The following is an 18,878-nucleotide window of genomic DNA, read 5'->3' as shown; positions in this document are numbered from 1 at the left end:
TTTTTTATGTTTGTTTTATGTAGGTCCAAAAGTTGGAGAGCTGCTGGCTTCTTGTTACTGACTTCCCAAACTGATTCTGATTTACAAGAATTAGATTTGACTTATTTAGAGATATTTTACTTACTTTTATGACATTTAACAGGGGTGTAGCTACCATCCATGAAGTTCAAGGGCCCCATCTCCCCCCCCCCCCCCCCCCGAAGTCGTGTATTTCATAGACCAGAAGGTGTCATCTATCATGTCAAAAAAACTAAACTAACTAAAAAATATATAGCCCCAAAAAAAGTTTTTGTATTTGCACAAGGTCCAAAAGTTGGAGGGCTGCTGGATATTGTTATTGATTTCCCAAATTGATTCCGATTTACAAGAATTAGATTCAATTTATTTAGCGATATTTCAGTTTTTAAGCAATTTTACTGACTTTTATGACTTTTAACAGGGGCATAGCTACCATCCATGAAGCTCCAGGGCCCCCTCTTGTACCCCCCCCCCCCCCCCCCGAGCCTCCCCAGCCCCCCTTTGTGTATTTCATAGACCAGAATGTGAAAAAAAGGTTTATATGTTTGCATGACGTCCAAAAGTTGGAGAGCTGCTGGCTATTGTTACTGATTTCCCAAACTGATTCTGATTTACAAGAATTAGATTTGACATATTTAGAGATATTTTACTGACTTTTATGACATTTAACAGGGGTGTAGCTACCATCCATGAAGTTCAAGGGCCCCCTCTTGTGCCCCCCAACCCCCCTTTGTGTATTTCATAGACAAGAATGTGAAAAAAGTTTTTTATGTTTGTTTCATGTAGGTCCAAAAGTTGGAGAGCTGCTGGCTTCTTGTTACTGACTTCCCAAACTGATTCTGATTTACAAGAATTAGATTTGACTTATTTAGAGATATTTTACTGACTTTTATGACTCTTAACAGGGGTGTAGCTACCATCCATGAAGCTCAAGGGCCCCATCTTGCCCCCCAAGTCGTGTATTTCATAGACCAGAATGTGCCAAAGTAAGGTGTCATCTATCATGTCAAAAAAACTAAATGAAACAATAAAAAATATATAGCCCCAAAAAAGGTTTTTATATTTGCATGAGGTCCAAAAGTTGGAGGGCTGCTGGGTATTGTTACTGATTTCCCAAATTGATTCCGATTTACAAGAATTAGATTCAATTTATTTAGCGATATTTCAGTTTTTAAACAATTTCACTGACTTTTATGACTTTTAACAGGGACGTAGCTACCATCCATGAAGTTCAAGGGCTCCCTTGCCCCTTGTGCCCCCCATCGTATATATCCCGTACGAGGATGTGCCAAAGTAGTAGTAATGAGTTCTATCCACTATGTCATCCACCATGCATAAAAACGGAGTGTAACAAACAGGGGGAAAGATGAATATTGCTCCAAACGGTTTTTATGTTCGAACGAGTTAGGGCTGGGTATCGGTACTGATTACCTGAATCATTCGATTCGTTTTATTTTGTGATATTTCACTTTCCAAACTATTTTGATCAGTTTTAGGTATTTACAAAAAAAAATGTAGGTGTCATTGAATGGTAGCTAACAGGGGCGTAGCAACCATCCATTAATCTCCAGGGACCCCTCATGCCCCCTTTGTGTATTTCATATATGAGGACGATTGTCATCCACTGCGTTAAAACCAAAGTATCTTGGTATTGCTACAGATTTCTTGAATCGGTTAAATTCCAATTCATAAGGATGCAATTTGATTTATTTAGAGAAATTTAAGGTTTCCTTAGTTATAGACGACTTTAATGACTTTTAACAGGGCCGTCTACCATCCTTAAATCTCCAGGGCCCCCGAATGCCCCCATCACATTTCATATACAAGGATGCGTCATAGCAGTGTGTTCATGTTATAATCATCCAACATGCAAAAAACTAAGCAAGGGAAAATCTGTGGGAAAACATCTTAAAATATAACCCCCCCAAGAAAGATTGATGTTTACTTAACTATCTTTACAACAACCTGTGACTTTCCTAACTTGCAAAATTAGCTTTTGAATTACCAAACATATCCCAAATAGATTCATTTTCATCTCTGACTACTTCACACAACTGGAGAACTGGCGCCACCAAGTGGTCATATCAAGAACTACTTAAGAAACACTAAGAATCACATTGAGGCATTTTTATCCAACAAATTCAGACAAAATTTGCATGTTTAGATGGGAAATTGGCTTCTCTGTATCATAATTTGTAAAGAAAAAGGTGTCACTACATTACAAGAGTGACTTATATATTGCAAGTGACAGTATGTATTGAAATGAACACCAGGTTTCTCCAGTTTCTTATGGCAACTCTTCCATATTTTCATTAATGTAGAAAGTTGAGATACTAATTTTGTTTTTTTGACCATTCTAGGATAAACAGAATTACTTGAGCTCTGAACCATGGATGTAAAATGTAAAAGCCTTCGACTGGCATCAAATTTATAGTTCCTCTCCTTTGTGCTAAATTTGGGCCAAATGTGTTATTTGTGCCAACGCCCTAAAATTAGTAAAAAAAAAAACAAGCAAACACATGATCTGACAACTTTATTTACAGTCTTGTTTGATCAGTTATGATAAAACAGTATGTACAAAACATACAAAAACACAAACAGAACTTCATAATTACATGAACAAAAGACAAACAGAAGGTAGTTGGGGTACAGTACAGAGTAGAGGTTTTTTAGAAAGAGTCATCTAGAAGTTGAAAGTGCTCTGGTTTTCATTGATCTGGAACGCGTAACCGTCATCGGTCGATTCTGGAGCGACGCACTCCACCACCTCCTCCTTTAAAAGAAACCACAAGTTAGAAGAAGACTCGCGGGCTCGGAAATCAGTCAATTCAAAGTCAGCTCAGATTATCTCGACACCCACCTCGTCGGAGAAGTACTTCTCAATCAGGTTGAGGGAAGCTTTGTAGATCATCTCGTTCTCGTGGGACTGCAGCGCCTCGATCTTGTCCAGGCCGCCGCATTCTTCGATCATCAGGCTCAGCTTGTCGGACTCCCCGATTTTATCCCCGGCCTGACAACGAAACAGAAGTGTTTAGCAATCTAAGCTCCTTTAAAAAAACATGTATGGAGGTTTTTTGATGTACTTTTGTCTGGACGGTTCACTCACCAAGAAGATATTGGTAATTGCGTCCAAGATGACGAGGACAGTTTTGCTGTCTTTGGAGGAGAGCAGGTTCAGAAGAGGCTCGATCACGTTGGCCTGCACAAGGTAAACCACCTGCTGAACAGTGCCCCCGCTGGTGAAGTTCGTAACTGCCCACACGGCCTCTTTCTGAGTCTTGTAGTCACCCTGCAGAGAAAGGAAGTGTAATCACGTAGGGATCCTAAGTGCACCGGTCATGAAACGACAAACAAAAATAAAACAAACTTACGTGCACAAGAATCTCAACCAGGTGCGGAACAATGCCAGCATTGATGACCTCCTGGATCTGAGTGTCCTTCCCCGCTGTGATGTTGGACAGAGTCCAGGCCGCCTCCTTCTGAATGTTGGCCTTTTTGTGGCGCAGCAGGCGGGGGAACATGCTCAGGGCCCCGGCGTCCAGCACCGCCTGAGTCTGCTCGTCCGTGCCGGTCACGATGTTGCCGAGCGCCCTCAGAGAAGGAGTCTGAAAAGGGAAGAGGCCGCCGTTAAAATAAAAAAAATGGGACATTCGACGAGACCGTTGCGATGCACGCAAAAAAATAGTTTTATACGTACGACCACAGCCAGCTCCTCGAAGCCGAGCAGCTTCACCAGGCGGGGGATCAAACCGGTCTGGACCACCACCTCGATGCGGTCGTTGGAGCCGTCCGTGAGGTAGGAGACGGCCCAGCAGGCGTCGGCGAGCACCTCCGGGTCGTCGTGGTGGAGCAGGCGGACGAGGGCGGGTAGGATCTGCTGGATGGCAGCCATGGGAGGGGAGGGGTTCTTGTTGCGGCACAGGTTCGACAGCGTCCATGTCACGTTGCGGAGATAGCCGGCCTGTAAGAGAAGTCAAATGTGAGCGGATAAAGTGTCAATTTTGGGGGATTTGATTGAGCTGGGGCGCCTCCTAGTGGCCAATGAGGTGAATACGTAGCGCTTACACTAAAGGCGTTGAGGTCGGGGGCGGCCAGCAGACTGAGCAGGGGGGCCACGGCTCCATGCTTGATGACCCGGTCTCTCAGAGCGGATCCGTCACCTAAAACGGAATAAAACGTTATGAATAAAAGTATATTTGTTGATTAAGACGAGAGATTATAATCCCTAAATATCTCACCAGCAATATTTCCCAAGGCCCAGATGGCCTGCTCGCTGATGTGCTGGTGAGGGGACAACACCAGGCTGATGAAGGCGGGAATGGCGCCGCCCTCCACCACGGCGGCCGTCTGGTCGGACGTCCCGGAGGCGATGTTGGTCAGGGCCCAGGACGCCTCGAACTGGACCGGGGGGCAGTCGGCGAGCCCCAGGAAAGCCACGAACTTGGGGATGAGGCCGGCGCTGATCATCTGGTCGATGGGGGGGTGCTTGTCGCGGGAGAGCAGCTTCCTGCAAAAAACGGCGAGACGACGGAAAGGGCGTTAACGGCGACACGAAAAGAGGCGTGCGTCGTCCTGTATTTTTTATTTTTTGATCCATTACCTTGCGGCTTGTGTAGCCTGGAGCTGGGACTCGGCGTTGTCGCTGTTCACTCCTGCCACGATCTCTGCCACCGACCACTGCCTGAAAGCCTGCAAATGCATCATCACAGTTAGATTTAAGGGTATTTATGTGGTGTTTTTAGGATAAATAAAGAAGATAGACTCTAATCTGTTAATTTAAAAGGCTAACCTGAGCGTTTTGGGTTCTTTCTTGAAGGGGAGAAGTGGCCTCCTCAGGAAAGGCGGACACATTTCTCCTTTTGAACATCTGGTCATCCTTCTTCGCCTTCCTGAGCTCCACATTCACCTCCACCCTCCTGCGTCGAAGCTCCTGCATTAAAAACATATAAATAAATTAATAAAAGCTGCACAACTTCATCTCCTTTCTTCTTCTTTTTTTTTTTTTATTGTTTATAAAGCAGATTTGTTCGAGTAAAACTCACACCAGCATCTCTGCCTTTGTTCTTGAACTGAGTCAGCCGTGCGACGTTCTCGGACATTTTTCAAGTGTCAGGAATTTTTTAGCAGCAGCGAAGAAATTTGTGGTTTTATTCCTGAATAGTGAAGAAATAAAACAAAACAAAAAAAGAAACAAGCAAAAATTAAGAAGTTATCGGACACGCTTTTTTTCTGACCTCGCCTCGTGATTCAACAGAAGTGACAAACACGTCAAGCTAAGAAAAAACTGAAAAAAAACAGTTTGACATCAAAATAATCACACCGCCAGTCACTTCCGGTTAAAAAGACAGCAAACGCAACGCATGAAAACGTAACTTTTGAACGAATAAAACACGATTTTCGCTCAAATTGGTGCATAATAGGTTGATGGGAACTTACCTAATCGGCGAGCAGAGGTTGTGTCTTCTCGAAAGTGCCGCAAAGACCTTTAAATTCCTGCTACAAACTCCTCTGATTGGACGGTTCGAGCAAAAGCATCCAGCCGCCGCCGCTCATTGGGCCGTTTGAAAAAAAATCACGAGGCGCACCGGAAATGGCGTCATGAAATCTCGCGAGACCTCAAAATAACGAACCAACGTTCGCACGTTTGTGAACTTGGGACGTTATTTCGACCAGGAAATGATGTATATGTCTAAAATAAATGCATATTTTAAGTTAATACAAAATAATATATCATATATTATGGTTTATAACAAATAAATGACATTTTGTTAACATTTAATTTAATAATTTAAAAGAAAATAGCCATTTTAGCGATAATAATAATGAGACGTATTTGCCACTACTTGAGTAAATTATTTAAAAGTCTCAAATAAATTTATATTTTGAAAATTATATATTTAAATGTATACATTATATGAATCATATAAACATTTTCTAATTTATAATAATATAGCTGTTAAATAAAGTTTTATTTACTACAAATAAATGTTAATAGTCTGTTATCTTAATATCAGTGAATCTCGGACATTATAAATTAAAATATTTATATATATAGTTATTTTATAATAAATTATATAATTATCTTATAAGATGCATTTCCCACTGGTAAAATCTGATTCCTAACTTCATAAATTTGCTACCATTTTTGCAATTTTTATGTTTAATTTTTTTCATGTTTTAAGTTAAAAAAATATTCTATAAAATATGAACTATTATTTTATAATTTATAATAATAGAGTCATACTTGCCACAAGAAAATAAGATTCACAAATCTTAAATATGGCAAGTATTTATTTGAACAATTTTAAAATATGATGCAAAAACGTGGGAAAAAAATAAACAAAGTCCTAAATTTAAACGTAATAGATTGTACGAAATATTCAGTTTACGTTTATATGAAAAAAGGAATAAATTCACAATTTATTTTTTATTAAATGACGAATTATTTCAGTTCCAGTCCCAGATTTCCGATTCTCCGTTTCATACGGAAGACATCTAGCGGCGTAAATATTCAAAATTTCCGTAAATATAATTTCTGTTTAATAGTTTTATACTCCACTCTTGTCACTCATAAAAACAACTCAGAGGAAGAAATCAGTGTTTTCAATTGTATTAAGTTCCATATACATCAATATTTCTTCAGCTGTAATACAAAAAAAAAAGAAACAAAAAGAAATAAAGTCAAAAAATCAGATGAGTTTTTTTTTTTTTTTTTTTTTTTTTTTTACAAACAGGGCAGGAACCTTCAAATACATCCTTCTCAGTCAGTCACTACTGCAAAGCAATTAATTTACAATAGCTTAACACCAGCATTATAGGAGTTTAACCAAGCGGATAGTTAGTACTTTAGTACTTAAATGGTCTTTCATGCCACTTCAGACGAAACAATGAGTGGAAATGGGTGAAAAACATTGTTCCACTGCGATATCTGAATTTAGACACAAAACTCTTGATACATTATGCTCAGTAAAACTCAGCCGGTCTAACGTACGGTATATCCGGACATGACGACCACAAGGATGGCCTGAGGGGGGAGGGGGGGGGGGAGGAGGAGGAGGAGTAAGAAACGAAATAATAAAAAGAAGAAGTATACATGGAAACGTGAGAGTCTTTTCTCCGAGGTAAACTTTCTTTCTTCTGAAACGCCTCTGGGGGGAGGGGTGGGGGGGGGGTTCCTCGCTCCTCTGTTACAAAGTCCCACTGACGTCCAGAAAAGGTCCCTTAACACCTGGAAAAGGTCAGAGCTGGTCGCAGCGGCCCGGAGGCGGAGGCGGAGGCAGAGTCGGAGGCGGGAGTCCGTCACAGAGTTAACAGTTCAGAAAAAAGCCATATTCTTGGCAAGTGCATTTTGTTTTTTTTGTTGTTTTTTTTTTTTGTTTTGCGCAATGTGCGACGCTTTCTAAGACGCCGAAGAAGAAGAAGAAGAAGAAGACTGAAGCTTGTTGTTATGAGACCTACAGGATGCGGAGAGAGGGGGAGAGTTTACTGCCGTAGGTCGACACAGTGAAGGATCCTGCAGCCATGTTGGTGGAATTAACTGCCTTTTATTAGTCAAGAGATCTTCCTACAAACTACTCTGTGAAGAAGTAAGGAAAGGATTTTAGTCTCATAAAATAACACTATCTTAAATGTTTTTTATTATTATTAATATTATTATTATTAAAACAGATCCATCTTACATCAACTGTACATGATAAAAAAAAAACAAAAAAAAAAAAACTGTTATGTACATTCAAGACCAGCCAAGTCAAAACTCAAGAAGAGGGAAGAGTCACAAACAAAACGTCTCATAAATATCTCTCTATAATAAAATGTGCAGCTTTATCTCCTCAGTGGGCGTGGAACAGAAATAAATACAGATTTAAAACTCTACCGAACACAACCTAAAAGCTAGAGGGAGTTCACAGGAAGGCCCTCCCCCCCCTCGCCCCCCCGATTCGAGGAGGAGGATGAGGAGGAAAGAACGTGTGATCACAACTGGTTCCTGAAATGTTTTTTTTTTGTTTGTTTGTTTTATTTTTAACATGAAAGCACATTTGGTGTTTTTACTTTTTCTTTCTTTCTTTCTTTCTTTCTTTGTAGAAACATAAAAGTTTGTTTTATGTCATTATCTCCCAGTCCAGACTCCAGCTAGACTGGCCCCACTTAAGAATCTGACAATCTGGAAGAAAAAGAAGAGAATGGGATGGCGTAAATCAAAAGGCATGCAGCAAACAGGTGAACAGACACAAATGCAGAGATGATAACACGGTACACACACGACGCTAGAGGACACACGGTAATAACGGCTTCGTGTCCCGTCAGCCGGCTCTGCTGGTTTTTAGTAACGCCAAGAGAGTCTAGTCTACGAGTTAAAGCGCAGTCTACTGCACGGTAAACATGCTAGTGGAACGGAAAACAAATAAAAAACAAAACGTGAGTGGCAGAGTTTCGAAGGCTGAAGAGGAGGAAGATTTTGGAAACCTGGAGCAGAAAGAAGAAGAAGAAGCAGGGCTTTAACCGTACCTGCTCGCTTTGAAGCCCTTGAGCTTCTGTACGAAGAAGGCCTCGAGCACCTCGGCGCAGTGAAAGAAGGGCGTGTCGTTGGGGTTGTAGTAGCGGCAGTTGTCGAAGATTTTGGTCACGTCCGCCACGAACTCGGTGAGCTTGTGGTAGTGTCGCTTCTGCAGGCGCGTTTCCATCGTGGAGAAGTCTAAGAGGCAACGGAGACGAACGTGAACACGAGTACAGCTACGTAGAGGAAGGTTTGACTGCACTGATCTGGGTTTGGGTCTTACCCATCGGCTCCTTGATTACGCGGTAATAATCAGGCGCGTCATGGGGGTCCACTGGTTCGAGGAAAGGCCACGCCATTTTGTGAGACTGTGGGGAAAAAAATCAAACATATTTTATTTTTTAGAGACAGACAGAGAGGAGGAAGGCAGAGACAGGATCCAGGACCCTGGTGAATCATTTCTGGAGGGGCGTACGAGGAGCCTCGCCCACCTGTAACGAGCGCAGTATTCTCTTCAAGCCTTCGTAGTCTTTGTCGGTGAGCGGCGTGAGGACCGTCATGGCGTCTTCCGTCGACTGACACTGCGGACACACGTACACGTCGATGTGGTTGGCCTCGCTCTGCAGGATGCCCACGCAGCGCCCGTGGTACCAGTTCTGGCAGCGGTCGCAGCCGATGTAGAACCTGAGGAGTGGGAGGAAAAAATAAATGAAATAAATAAATAGAGCGGCACTGTGAATCTTCTTTCAACCTTTACAGAGAAAGAGAGAATAAATAACAACGACCTCTGCACAGAGCTGGATAGTCCTACAACCAATCAGAAGATGAAGAAGAAACAGGAAAAAAGGAAAAGAGGAAGACTACTTTTTCTTCCCCTTTTGTTTTAATGGCAGTTGGCTAGCATCAAAGCTACCAAAAAACAAAGTAGAAGAAAGAAGAAAGAAAAGATGGAAGAAGAAGAAAATAGAAAAAGATAGAAAGAAGAAAAAGGAGGACAGAAGAAGAAAGCAGAAAGTAGAAAGAAAGAAGCAGAAGAAGAAAGAAGAGGAGGAAGAAGAAAGAAGAGGAGGAAGAAAAAGAATAAGTAGAAAAAGAAGAAGAGGAGTAGGAAGTAGACGGCGTAGAAAAAGAGGAAGAAGAAGAAAGAAAGAAGCAAGCAGAAGGAGAAAGACGAGGAAGAAGAAAGAAGAGGAGGAAGAAAAAAGAATAAGTAGAAAATGAAGAGGAGGAAGAAGGAAGCAGAAGAAAAAAGATGAGGAAAAAGAAAAAGAACATGTAGAAAGATAAGAAGAGGAGGAAGACAGAAGAATAAGTAGAAAATGAAGAGGAGGACGAAGGAAGCAGAAGAAAAAAAGAAGAGGAGGAAGAAGAAAAAGGAGGACAGAAGAAGAAAGTAGAAAGAAAGAAGCAGAGGAAGAAAGAATAAGTAGAAAAAGAAGAAGAGGAGGAGGAAGTAGACGGCGTAGAAAAAGAGGAGGAAGAAGAAGAAGAAAGAAAGAAGCAAGCAGAAGGAGAAAGAGGAGGAAGAAGAAAGAGGAGGAAGAAGAAAGAATAAGTAGAAAATGAAGAGGAGGAAGAAGGAAGCAGAAGAAAAAAGATGAGGAAAAAGAAAAAGAACATGTAGAAAGATAAGAAGAGGAGGAAGACAGAAGCGAGTAGAAGAAGAAAGAAGAGGAGGAAGAAAAAGAAGAAGAGGAGGAGGAGGAGGAAGTAGACCGCATAGAAAAAGAGGCGGAGGAAGAAGAAGAAAGAAGAAAGAAAGAAGCAAGCAGAAGGAGAAAGACGAGGAGGAAAAAAAAAGAATAAGTAGAAAAAGAAGAGAAGGAAGAAGAAGAGAGGAAGAGGAAGAGGAGGAAGTAGATGACAGAAAAAGAAGAGGAAGAAGAAGGAAGAAAGAAATAAAGAAAGAAGACTACTTCTGTTCTAATGTAGATGAAGAGCCATAGACCATATAACCATATAACTATACAAACAGCTGTAGCCAGTCTGAAGCCGTCTTACTGTGACTCATCGTAGGGCGTCCGGCAGATACAGTACAGCTCCTCGTTGCTTCCTCCCTCCTGACCACGTTTACAGTCGTTGCAGACAAAGTCCTCCAGCTTCTTCGCCTCCTTCTCGGTGATGCCGACACAAGCACCGTGGAACCAGTTGGAGCAGAGGTCACACCCGATGTAAAACCTGAGCGGAGGGGAGACACGACGGTTTTGATCAAATGACTGAAATGAAACGTGTCAACGAGGAAAGTTGCTCCGGAGACAGATCTTACTTTGACTCGTCGTAGGCCGTTTTACAGATACAGTACAGTTTGGTGTCCTTCTTGTGATCCTTTGAGGTAGAAGACAGCTTCTTCTTCTTCTTGTGTTTCAGTGAATCTCTGTCCTTGTCTCTTTCCCCATCTTTGACCTTGTCCTTGTCCCTCTCCCTGTCCCGATGTTTGTCCCGCTCTCTGTCCCTCTCCCTCTCCCGTTCCCGTTCTCTGTCTTTATCTTTATCTCTGTCTCGGTGCCGGTCTCTGTCCTTGTCCTTATCCTTGTCCCGGTCCCGTTTCTTGTCCTTGTCGTGGTGCCGGTCCCGGTCCCGGTTCCTGTCTTTGTCCTTCTCTTCTTCCCTCTTGCGCTTGTGGGACGGGGGCGGCGACGTCACCGCGGCGTGGCTGCTGCCGTGGGAGGAATGTGACGGGGGAGGGAGATGGGCGGAGTGGGACGGGTGGGAGGCGGCGGCCTTGACGGTCGCGGCGGCGGCTTGGGCGATAGCAGCTCGGGCTTTCTCCTTCTCTCTCTGCAGCCTGGCAATGTCCCGCCTCAGCTCCTCCTGGAAGACACGCGAGACGTTCAACGGATTTAACGGCTCAGATCTTGAATGAACGAGCTGCAGGAAAACCTGTCCACTCACCTGGACTTGCAGCTGCAGCTCCTTGTCCAGCAGAGCCCTCTTCTTGAGGATTTCGGCCTTCAGCTGTTCCTTGTGCTTGTACAGCAGCGCCGTCAGCTTGGTCGCGTTCTGCTTGGACCGTTTCTGCTCCACCACCTCCTCCTTCTTCCTCTTCTTCGCCGCCTGCTTCTCGTCCTTCTCGATCTTGTCCAGGATGAACTTCATCACCTGGTTGCACACGATCATTCTGAGGACAGACGACGGTGGATTAGTACGATTCAAAGGAGGGACGTCCCGACCGGTGTCGAGGGCGATCCAGGAATGATCAGCCAAACTGATATATTTTATGTCTGACATAAAAGCTAAGTCTCTGTAACATTGTCTTCTTGCCAGAAGAATAAGAAGTAGAAGTAGAAGAAGGAAAAGAAGGAGATGGAGATGGAGGAGGAATAGAAGGAGAAGAATATTAAAAAGGAGGAGGATTAGGACACGAAAAAGAAGGAGACGGAAAAGGAGGAGGAAGAGGAAGAGAAAAGGAAGAAGGAGAACAAGAAGAAGAAACAGGAAGGAGAACAAGAAGAAGAAATAGGAAGGAGAACAAGAAAAAAGAGGAAGGAAGGAGGAGAACGAGAAAAAAAAGGAGGAGAACACTGAAAAGAAGGACACAAAAAAGGAGAGGAAAAAGAGGAAGAGAACAAGAAAAAGAAGGTGGAGAACGAGGAAAAGGAGAAAGAACAGGAAGAAGAAAGGAGCAGAAGGAGAACAAGAAAAATGAGGAGAATGAGAAAAAGGAGAAAAAGGAGGAGCACATTGAAACAAAGGAGAAGGACATGAAAAAGGAGACAAAAAAGAAGGAGGAATTAAAAGAGAACAAGAAAAAGAAGGAGAAAGAGAAAGAGAAAGGGAAGAAGAAGAAAGAGGAGCAGAAGAAGAAAACAAGAAAAAGGAGGAGGAGAACAAGGAAAAGAAGTAGAAGCACAAGGAGGAGAATGAGAAAAAGAAGGAGAAGGAGGAGCACATTGAAAAGAAGGACACAGAAAAGGAGAGGAAAAAGAGGAAGAGAACAAGAAAAAGAAGGTGGAGAACAAGGAAAAGAAGGAGAAAGAACAGGAAGAAGAAAGAGGAGCAGAAGGAGAACAAGAAAATGGAGGAGAATGAGAAAAGAAGGAGAAAAAGGAGGAGCACATTGAAACAAAGGAGGACATGAAAAAGAAGGAGACGAAAAAGAAGGAGGAATTAGAAGAGAACAAGAAAAAAAAGGAGAAAGAGAAAAGGAAGAAGAAAGAGGAAGAGAACTAGTAGAGAACAAGAAAAAGGAGGAGAACAAAGAAGTAGAAGGACAAGGAGGAGAAAAAGAAAAAGAAGGAGAAGGAGGAGGAGAACAAGAAAAAGAAGGAGCAAAAGGACAAGAAATACAAGACAAAACAAGAACAAAACAAGACAAAACAAGAAAAAGGAGAAAGAAAAGCCTCACAAATCAAAAAGAACAAGAAAAACGTGTGGAAGAACTTTACGGAATTCAAGTCAATCAGGCAAGAAATAAAAAACTTAATCAGGACGTCCCTAGTTGAAATGAGGTAAAATCTCATATATCAGGATATTAAACGCTGTCAATTCTGAGATTAGTAAAATCCAAACCTCTGGTTCTCCTCTCGCTCGGCTGCAGCCAAACTCTTCCTCTGTTTCAGCTGTTCTGATGAAGAATTCTGTTTCACAACCGCCTGTCATTTAAAAATGAATAAATCAGTTAATTTATATAAACACCTTATGAGTAAATGCTGTCCTAAATCATTAACACACTTGAGTCACACCTGTTTTTGGACGCCGTCTCCGGGACTAACCACCTGCTCTTTCTGCTCCTTTTTGGCCTCGTGGTGTTTCTTCTTCTTTGGTTGTTGTTGCTGTAGTTGTTGTTGTTGTTGTTGCTGCTGCTGCTGCTGCTGCTGCATCCTCTGAAGCTGCTCCTGGACGCTTGCTGGCGCCTGTATGGTGACCACGTTCTGGATCTGGTGGGCCTGAAGTGGCGTCCCGGTCTGCTGGATCTGGATCGGCAGCTGCAGTTTGATCTGCTGGGGAACAGCGCCGCCCTGCTGCTGCTGCGCCTGGATCTGCGCTTGGATCTGCGCAGCAACGTGGGGCGGCAGCGCTGAGAGTAGCTGGACCGGCTGCTGGAGGCCTGGAACAGTGATGAGTTGATGCCTGATCGGGGACTGGACCTGAAGCTGAGGTTGCGTTTGAGCTTGAGTTTGGTTCTGGGGCTGGAACTGGACTTGGAGCTTCGCTTGGACTTGGGGTTGGGCTTGGACCTGAAGCTGTTGCTGGACTTGCGTCTGTGGCGGCGACTGGACTTGAAACTGCGGTTGGGTTTGGACTTGGGGTTGCTGTGAGGCCTGAGCTGGAATCTGGTTTTGTTGCTGGAACTGGACCTGAACCTGGGGATGGAGTTGGGTTTGGATCTGGGCCTGAGACTGAACCTGAGGCTGTGACTGAACCTGGGGTTGAGGTTGGGCCTGAGGCTGTTGCTGAGTTTGCGGCTGTGTTTGAAATGAAGCTTGTAGCTGGTGCTGGTACTGAGGCTGGATTCTTGGCTGGAGCTGGGCCTGGGGCAAGGTTTTGGCCGGGGACTGAAACTGCACCTGAGGTTGAATCTGGGTTTGGGGTGGTTGAGGCTGAAACTGAACTCGGACCTGGGGGTGAATCTGACCTTGTGCTTGGAGATGCGCTTGAGCCTGAACGTGTGGCATTTGTTGGACTTGTGCACAAGGCTGGACTTGGACCTGTGCACGGATCTGGGCCTGGGGCTGGAGCTGAGTATGAGTTTGGGGCTGGAGTGGAGGTTGTGTGGGTCTCACAGTGGTCACAACGGAGGACACCGGCAAACCTTTCATGTGAACCTGCACTGCCGAGACCGGAATTTGGGACATCTGCTGCATGGACACAACGGCAGGGTGCGGGACTTGTGCTTGAGACTGAGGGGTCAGAGATGCTTGAGGCAAAGGGGTAACAGGGGAGAGTGTGGAGATCAACGCAGGGGCGGAGGAAGGTACAGTTGCCAGCGCCGGCGGCTGAACCGGAGCTGCAGCTTGCTGAGCGGGCTGAACTGGAGTCTGAGCTGCCCTCTGCTCCGTCAGAGCTAAAAGAGGACAGAGAAGAAAAGTTAGCAACGAAAGTTTATCGGTCACCTTAAAGAAGAAGGTGTTGACTTCAATGGCACGTCCTTACCTGGCACTGAAGGTGTAGTTGAGGTGGCTGTGACCGGTGTGACGACAGCATTCGCCACGGCAGCATGAAGCGGAAACGGAGCCGCAGCTTGTATTTGCGTTAAAGCCCTGGCTGGGGATGGGACGGCGATCTGGGTAGATACAACCGCCATGACGGGAGCTGAGACTGGGGCAAGAGCAGGGGTTGGGAATTGGACAGGTGAGGGAAGAGAGGCAGAACCTGGAATCTGAGCAGCTCCCAGTGTATCTGCAACTTGGGCCTTGACTGATAGAGGGGATGAAACATGGGCAGGGGCAGTGACACGCATCTGAACCAGGGTTGAGGTTAAGCCTGGGGTAGGGTTGAAGGCTTGTGCCGGGACTTGGGATTGGGGGAGAATTTGTCCTAGGGCAGGTAGGGAACCTAAAGTTTGGGTTTGTGCAGGGAGTGTGCACTGTGTGAGGGTGGAGGATTGGGTTTGGGCCCCAAAGTGAACTTCAGCTGGGGTCTGAGCCGGGGCAGGAACAGATCTTACCGTTTGGGGTTGTGTAGCAACTGAGGATAAACCCTGGGTGGAGGTCTGGGGCGCAACTTGTTGCCAAGCAGACACAGGAGCGGTTACCTGTGCAGGGAGGGACGATGGGGTAGAGGATGAAACTTGTGTCTGCAGTGAGGGCTGGGGATGTGGTGGAGCAGGCGTGGGTGCTACGACCGAGGCTGGGGTCGGTGCTAAACCTGGCATTGCAACATGTGTTGGGGCGGGGACAGGGGCCGTCATCTGCGTTTGGGCAAAAGACGATGGAGTCGTCTGGACCTGCGCAACGTTTCTCACTTGAGCTGGAGCTGACATTTGGGTTTGAGGGGTCGTGGCTGTGGCTGGTTTTGTCGGGGTAGCAGCAGCCGCAGGGGCTATAGTTGATGTAGCAGATGAGGATGGGGGCACAGGAGTGAAGAGGAACCGCTGGACCTGGCCGTTGGGCATGGCTGCCTGCATCAGCTGCTGACCTGGGCCAGGGATGACCGTTACACCCTGTGGGATGATTTGCAGCTGTCCCTGGGTCTGGCCTTGACCCTGGATCACCACCGTCAGACCTGGATTTCCTCCCTGCAGAGTCGCAGACAAAAGGAATTAGAGGACTTTGAACTGTCTTTAAGGGGACGTACAGTGCTGCTTAAAATTATCTGCACACTTCGGAATTTGTCCCTTACCTGTGCACCCTGTGTTAGCTGCATGAGCTGTGCCATGGTGAGTTTGACCTGACCCTGCTGTGGTCTTGGTGTCTGAGATGAAGCTACAGGAGACTGTGTAGTTGGTGCAGGACCTGCCGCTCTTTGCACAGGCGTGGGACGAGGTGCAGCTGTGGCCGCGGGCTGGCCACGCACCATCTGGGTGGCAGTCTGCTGACCCTGGCCTGGATGGAAGAAACAGTCAAATCATTGTTTGCTCTTTGCAAAGGCTGAAGACATTCGTTTATGAGGAGGATCAAAGTTAAGACAGAACAACCTTGAGGTGCCACTGTTGAACTTCTAACCACTGCTGCGCCCACAGAGGTAGATGCATTAGGAGTCTGGTTAATCGTCGTTCCAGGCTGTGCTTGGACTCCCGGTGTGGAGGCCTAAAATAAATAAAACCAAGAGCAAAGTCATCAGTAACTTGCGTGGACTGAATTTTAAGAGAAACTGAAAAGCGCGGGGCGAGAGACAAGCAGACCTGTTGCTGAGTAACTGAGGCAGAGGTTGTGGCTCTGAGGTTGATGTTGCCGGTCGTGGGGTGTAATGTGCTGTACGTCCTAAGGTTCGCGGGAGGCCCAGAGGGGAAGATGCCCAGGACTTTTTGCTGGACTACACCTGTTGAAAAGAACAATTTTGTAATAAGGGAAGCAGTCACGTGCTGTACAGTGGTCAAGCATGCACAGAAGTTGAGTTCATGGGATTACAGTTGTTTAACAGAAGACTACGTCAACGACCATTTATTTGTGTGACTAAGACGAGACATTAACAAGCTCAAACTAATATCTGATGATGAAAACCATGACAAAATGTTAACGAGACAAGACAGGACTGGAATTATTTGAACACCGGACATTCAGAATATATGATCTCTCGGTACCGGATGACTGTCTTTCAAAATGTGCATCCCTGTCATCGGATTGGATAAGGGGCGCTTGCCTATCTGATCTCAGACCAATGACTCTCATCAAAGCAAGTTGCTGTTCAAGACCTTTTACTGACACGTATTTAATACAGTGTACAGTAGAGTGTAGTTTAGCAAACTAAAATTGTCCACAAAAGTAGTTCCTTAAATAACAGACACTCGTTGCATCGTCCATGGTCAGCGTCCACACGTCACAAGACAGATGTTTGCCACTCGCATGACACACTCCCATCCTTTTTTTGGCAGGTGTTAGCCAAAACCGGGCCGAAAAAAAAAAGACGACACTCATGCTCCCTACCTCCTTGAGTAGTGGGCATGTTGAGCGTGACAATCTTGCTGTTAGCGGGCAGCGGTAGCTTGGCGGCGAGGACCTGGCCAGCCACAGTCACTGGGCTGCCAGCAATCTGGAAGGTTTGCTCTGAGGTGGTGACGCTGCTAGCCACAGTGGAGGCTGCAAGACACACCATGCCACCTGCAGTCACGTGTACCCACAAAGGGCCACCACAACAGCCAGACCACGGCTGTGGTGTCCACTCAGAGGTTTATTTATTAAATTTGTCGTTGGAAAATGTTGTATTTAATAGTTTTTTTGTACTCCAGAAATACACAAGCTGCTGTGTTGTGTAAGGCGTACAAAATGAAGAAGAGGATTCCCAGGATTAAAAGTGGACACCACGAGCCATAAAAGTAATTTTGGCAAGGAATGTGGAAAAATGAAAGTCATGCCGATGATTCACTTTTTGCACGGGGTAAAAAATAAAAAAACGAAAAAGAAAAATGGAAAGACGCTTGTGACGTTTGTCTGTGAAGGTTCTCATCCAGGTTTTAGTATATCCAAAACAACAGGCCGAGACAAAAGGAACTGGACTTGTAGAGTTTCTTAAAGACGTTTCATTCAAGTCTTCAATTCTTAAAGAATGGTGCGGAGTTGGGGTTTAAACAGGAACATCCTTTGGTGTTGCTCATCAGAAACTAGGTTTTGCTAAGCTACTTGGACGAAATGTCTTCAAGAACCCCTAAATCTCCTTGTTCCAGCTTGTTTTCTTGCATATACCTATGACGTTTGCTTGTCCCCCCGTCTCAATCTGATGACGATGGATGGGAATGAACAAAACATTACACCCCTCCCCGTCTTCCTGCTCACCTGAGCCGTTGTTGGTCTGACCCTGCTTCACCCAGGTAGCAAAGGACTGGTGGAAGTTCTTGTCCTGCTGGAACGAAACTGGAGAGCCCAGCTTGGAGGCCAGGACCATCTTGGTTCCAGGTGTTACTTGACCTGCCCTCTGGCCCGTGGACAGCGGGGTGCTGGGAGAGTTGGCGGAGGAGGTGGCGGCGGCGGGAGTCGTTGTGGACGTGGTGGCGGTCGTAATCGGCCTCTGCTGCTCAAAACGTTTCTAAAAGAAATATGGATATTTTAGATGTGAACGCGCTATATTTTCTTGGCTTTGCTCTACTTAAACCTGGGTTGTGTGCAGACTTCTGCGCTCCCACCTGCTGTGCTGCCAGTCTGGCCTGCTTTAGCTGATTCTCCAAATGGGCCTTCACTTCCTCTGCCGTCTTTAGAGTACTGCCAGTCTTTGACGAATCTATACCTTGGGACTTCTCCCTCTCCAGTCTGTAACACCGGGAAAAAAGACGAAAATGTGGTGAATCAGAACCCAAACAGATGAATAATTGTTCTCCAGAAACAATAACATGAGGAGGCAAAGGTCTTTCTCACCTTTCTGCAAAGGCTCTGATCTCCCACAGCTCGAGTTCCTCTTCAGCCACCCACGTCTCCACAGCGATGGGTCCAGTCAGCTTGGCTGGTTCGTGCTTCTTCGGCCTCAAAGCACTGGAGCGCAGGCCTTTCCTCTGTGGAGTTGGGGTTTCTACGCAAAGGTAAGCAAATGAACTCACCGTTAATCGTGCACATGAAACTCCAGCGCCAACTCTTGGTCTGACCAAACTTCATGTTTTGTACCTTTGGGAGTGTCTCTGTTCCCGAGGGGACAGATGATCTTTCTGATGCAGTACTCCGATCGGATGCCGTACGGCCCCACGTCTCTTCTTTTTATAATCTCTGTCGTGGTGATGTCTGTGTCGGTGGTTTCTTTGGAGGAAATGTGCACATAAATATAAAACAGAAGAGGTTTCCAA

At 45.2% G+C, this 18,878-nt stretch overlaps 3 protein-coding genes across 6 annotated transcripts in view; 1 reads left to right on the top strand and 2 right to left on the bottom strand.

Moving 5' to 3' along the window:
• The window catches only part of ddx47 (DEAD (Asp-Glu-Ala-Asp) box polypeptide 47), a 262,281-nt gene that overhangs the window by 164,257 nt on the left and 79,146 nt on the right, over positions 1 to 18,878 (top strand). The window lies entirely within an intron of this gene.
• kpna2 (karyopherin alpha 2 (RAG cohort 1, importin alpha 1)) lies at positions 2,537 to 5,471 on the bottom strand. Its single transcript, XM_084570786.1, has 11 exons — positions 5,455 to 5,471; positions 5,061 to 5,171; positions 4,808 to 4,948; positions 4,619 to 4,707; positions 4,257 to 4,525; positions 4,084 to 4,178; positions 3,716 to 3,979; positions 3,390 to 3,623; positions 3,125 to 3,307; positions 2,879 to 3,028; positions 2,537 to 2,791 (listed from the first exon to the last, which is right to left on the bottom strand). Exons 2-11 carry the CDS (start codon positions 5,115 to 5,117, stop codon positions 2,702 to 2,704), a joined length of 1,572 nt encoding a protein of 523 aa, XP_084426912.1. The 5' UTR covers positions 5,118 to 5,171; positions 5,455 to 5,471; the 3' UTR covers positions 2,537 to 2,701.
• LOC311506682 (nucleosome-remodeling factor subunit BPTF-like) overlaps positions 6,540 to 18,878 on the bottom strand; it is a 28,494-nt gene continuing 16,155 nt past the window's right edge. For 3 of the 4 annotated variants that reach the window (XM_084570733.1, XM_084570734.1, XM_084570735.1), the window contains exons 14-30: positions 18,703 to 18,831; positions 18,460 to 18,610; positions 18,231 to 18,354; positions 17,884 to 18,133; positions 16,296 to 16,432; positions 16,089 to 16,200; positions 15,794 to 15,996; positions 14,606 to 15,689; positions 13,195 to 14,516; positions 13,022 to 13,104; positions 11,405 to 11,630; positions 10,779 to 11,323; positions 10,514 to 10,690; positions 9,004 to 9,196; positions 8,796 to 8,880; positions 8,524 to 8,710; positions 6,540 to 8,179 (exon numbers count right to left, since the gene is read on the bottom strand). In XM_084570733.1, coding sequence (XP_084426859.1) covers positions 8,164 to 8,179; positions 8,524 to 8,710; positions 8,796 to 8,880; positions 9,004 to 9,196; positions 10,514 to 10,690; positions 10,779 to 11,323; positions 11,405 to 11,630; positions 13,022 to 13,104; positions 13,195 to 14,516; positions 14,606 to 15,689; positions 15,794 to 15,996; positions 16,089 to 16,200; positions 16,296 to 16,432; positions 17,884 to 18,133; positions 18,231 to 18,354; positions 18,460 to 18,610; positions 18,703 to 18,831 — 5,024 coding nt within the window. In that variant the 3' untranslated portion in view covers positions 6,540 to 8,163. The remainder of the gene's footprint in view (positions 8,180 to 8,523; positions 8,711 to 8,795; positions 8,881 to 9,003; positions 9,197 to 10,513; positions 10,691 to 10,778; positions 11,324 to 11,404; positions 11,631 to 13,021; positions 13,105 to 13,194; positions 14,517 to 14,605; positions 15,690 to 15,793; positions 15,997 to 16,088; positions 16,201 to 16,295; positions 16,433 to 17,883; positions 18,134 to 18,230; positions 18,355 to 18,459; positions 18,611 to 18,702; positions 18,832 to 18,878) is intronic. The other variant, XM_084570736.1, reaches the window with a different exon arrangement.

This window comes from Chelon labrosus, assembly GCF_963514085.1.
Source record: "Chelon labrosus genome assembly, chromosome: 21".
In the NCBI taxonomy this organism is placed as follows: Eukaryota; Metazoa; Chordata; class Actinopteri; order Mugiliformes; family Mugilidae; genus Chelon; species Chelon labrosus.
Note: the sequence above shows the minus strand (reverse complement) of the source record. Positions and strands in the feature narration are given on the sequence as shown.

Bases quoted from the DNA above. Each gene is read 5' to 3' on its own strand.
- kpna2 (XM_084570786.1), bottom strand. From the start codon at position 5,117: ATGTCCGAGAACGTCGCACGGCTGACTCAGTTCAAGAACAAAGGCAGA. The intron at 3,980-4,083 runs GTAAGCGCTACG...CTTCTCTTACAG, and splicing joins CCGACCTCAACGCCTTTAGT to GCCGGCTATCTCCGCAACGT. The intron at 3,308-3,389 runs GTAAGTTTGTTT...CTTTCTCTGCAG, and splicing joins TGGTTGAGATTCTTGTGCAC to GGTGACTACAAGACTCAGAA.